Below are 2983 nucleotides of genomic sequence, written 5' to 3' on the forward strand. Positions count from 1 at the left end.
TCTGCTGCTACAAGGGGAGGACACTCTGCGTCTGCCTCTCGGGGTGTATGTACACTAGAAGCAACCTTCACGTAGAGGGGGCCCCCCCCTGTGGGGGCCCCCCTAGTGGGGGCCCCCCTGCTGGGGGCCCCCCTGCTGGGGGCCCCCCCGTCGGGGGCCCCCTCGTGGGGGGTTGGGGGCCCCTTGAGGCTGAGGAGTTCGAGGTCGCTGTCGGCGCCTTCATCCTGCAGCTCTCCGAGTTCGAGGTCTGCTGCTGCCGCGCTGCTGCTGCTGCTGCTGCTGCTGCTGCTGCTGCTGCTGCTGCGCTGCTGCTGCTGCGCCAGCCGCAGCGCCCGCCTCCTGTCTTTTCCATAAGTCCCCATCAAAAGAAAATAAATACAAATTGTTATCATCCAGGGCCCCACAGTAGTGAGGACGAGGGCTTTGCTGAGGGCCTCGGCGTTTTCGGGGTGGCCTTGGGGGGCCCCGGGGGCCCCTGGGGGCCCCCCTGCCCCGGGGGCCCCCGGGGGGCCCCCCCCCGCTGCGGGGGCCCCCGGGGGGCCCCCAGGGGGGCCCCCGTGGGGGCCCCCCTTGATTGGAATGTACCCAAAAGCCCGCTCCGCCAGCAGCCCCACTAGTGGGGCCCCCAGCAGCGCAGCCCCCACGGACTCTGTGGTTGAAACCTGCGGGCCACAGCCACAGCACACGGGGAAACCCTAAATTAGGGTTTAGGGTTTGGGGTCCGCCTCTGGGGCGAGAGCGGGGGCCTCAGGGTTTAGGGTTTGGGCTTAATCGCCGCGAGTTGGGGTTTGTGCGGTCCGCCTTCGGGGCGGAATCCGAGCGTCTAGGGTTTAGGGTTTAGGGTTTAGGGTTTGGGTGTTGGCGAGGGTTTAATGCGTGTGGGTCTGCTGCAGCGCATCCGCGGGTTTCGGGTTTAGGGCGCGCGCGCTGTGAAGGGTTTAGGGTTTAGGGTTTAGGGTTTAGGGGGAGGGCCGTGCGAAGGGTTTGGCGGCGCTGCCGCTGCCGCTGCTGCTGCTGCTGGCAGGGTTTAGGGTTTAGGGTTTAGGGTTTGTGGGTAAGTCGGGAAGCAGGTGGTGTGGGGCTTTGGCGCTTGGCGTGCCCGGCGTGCCAAGGGTTTAGGGTTTAGGGTTTAGGGTTTAGGGTTTAGGGTTACGAGGCTGAAGACCGTGGCTCTGTGGCTGGGGGCCACGATGTCCAGCAGCAAAGGCCTGTTGGCCCCCAGCGCGGGCCAGCCCGCCATAAACCCTATTAAAGCTGCCAGCAGCAAAAAGAGACAAAAAGTGTGGGGTGTGGGGCCCCGCGGAGCAGCACGCAGCAGCAGCAGCAGCAGCAGCGAGCGCAGCAGCAGCGCGGCCTGCGCCAGTGCAGCACGGCCCCACAGCGGAAACCGCTGGTGCAGCAAATCCCCAAAAACCCCAGCAGCAAGATAAACCCCCATTGCAGCAGCAAACGAAACCGCCAAAACCCCCGAGGCTTTTCCAGACCCTAAACCACAAAGCTGCAGCCACATCGGCATAAACCCTAACGCGCTCCGAGGCACTCCGTTCAACACCCCCTGCGCGCAAACCCTAAACCCTAAACCCTAAACCCTAAACCACGAACCGCAAACCACAAACCCTAAACCACAAACCACAAACCCTAAACCCTAAACCCTAAACGCTAAACCCGGGGCCTTGCCTTGCGCTTCGGCTCCCTGGGCGCGAGGGTTTAGGGGTTTTGGGGGGTTTCGAGACAGGGATGAGGGTTTACGCCGTTTAAGGGTTTGGCAGGGTTTACGAGGGCTTGGGAGGGTTTAGGAGGGTTTAGGAGGGTTAGGGAGGGTTTAGAAGGGTTTAGAAGGGTTTAGAAGGGTTTAGGAGGGTTTAGGAGGGTTTAGGAGGGTTAGCTGGGTCGGTGCAGGGTTTAAGGGAGAGGGCCGGCGGGCCGCAGAGGGTTTAGGGTTTAGGGTTTAGGGTTTAGGGTTTAGGGTTTAGGGTTTGGAGTACCATAACCAGCATTAGCCAGAAACTCTTGTTTCGAAGCACATAACGGAGTTCTTTAAAAGTGACCCACAAAGCCCCAAGCCGGGGCCTCTTGGGGGCCCCCCCGGGGGGCCCCCCCTCCTGGGGGCCCCCCTGGGGGCCCCCCGGGGGTCCCCCCTCGGGGGCCCCCGACAAAACCCTTTTGCTGAAGAAGGCCAACGCCAAGCTCAAGAGGCCCAAGACCATGAAGGCCCAGCGCCAGCCCTGAGTGCAGAGACACGCACGCGCTGCTGCTGCTGCTGCTGCTGCTGCAGCTGCTGCTGCAGCTGCTGCTGCTGCTGCTGCTGCTGCTGCTGCTGCTGCTGCTGCTGCTGCTGCTGCTGCTGACCATGACTCCTGCGAAGACGGAGTCTGCGGAGGAAGTGACGAGCAGCAGCGCGAGCATTCTGCCTAAGCTTTGGAGGAAAGCAAAAGCCCCAAAAGCAGTTCCTGCTGCTGCTGCTGCTGCTGCTGCAGCAGCCTGGGCAATGAGCTTCTGGGAGAGGGGCCCCACAGCAGCAGTGGCGGCGCCGAGCAGCAGCAGCAGCAGCAGCAGCTGCAGCAGGCTCTGCGCCGCAGCCAGCAGCAGCAGCGCAACACCCCACACTGCAGCAGCAGCAGAAAGGGCCCCCAAACCCCCGAAAGTGTCAATCCCCAAACCCCACAAAGGACCTGCTGCTGCATGCGCCACTCGGGAGGCGGAGGAGACGATCCCCAACTCCCAGGGCCTCAACTCCAGGGCCCCCTCGAGGGCCTTAAGAGCTGCTGGCAGCAGCTGCTCCACGGCCCCCTGCAGCAGCCCGCAGCCCCACGTGCACTGCAGCGCAGCAGCAGCAGCAGCAGCAGCAGCAGCAGCAGCAGGGGCCCCAGCAGCGGGGGCCCTCAACACGTACAGCGCCCAGAACGCCCGCAGCTGCCACACGAAACGGCCCCACACCCACGCGCACAGGGGGGCCCCCGGGGGGGGCCCCAAGGGGGGCCCC

General features: G+C 64.2%; 1 protein-coding gene across 1 annotated transcript in view; it reads right to left on the reverse strand.

Moving 5' to 3' along the window:
* The window catches only part of ENH_00005950 (hypothetical protein, conserved), a gene marked incomplete at both ends in the record, with an annotated part of 2554 nt that extends 148 nt beyond the window's left edge, over positions 1–2406 (reverse strand). Inside the window, 3 exons of the mRNA XM_013578510.1 lie at positions 1–662; positions 1986–2225; positions 2350–2406. The exon at positions 1–662 is cut by the window's left edge and continues 148 nt beyond it. Coding sequence (XP_013433964.1) covers positions 1–662; positions 1986–2225; positions 2350–2406 — 959 coding nt within the window. The remainder of the gene's footprint in view (positions 663–1985; positions 2226–2349) is intronic.
* Between the last annotated feature and the right edge of the window lie 577 nt (positions 2407–2983).

Source organism: Eimeria necatrix, genomic scaffold (genome assembly GCF_000499385.1).
Source record: "Eimeria necatrix Houghton genomic scaffold, Enh_scaff1172, whole genome shotgun sequence".
In the NCBI taxonomy this organism is placed as follows: domain Eukaryota; phylum Apicomplexa; class Conoidasida; order Eucoccidiorida; family Eimeriidae; genus Eimeria; species Eimeria necatrix.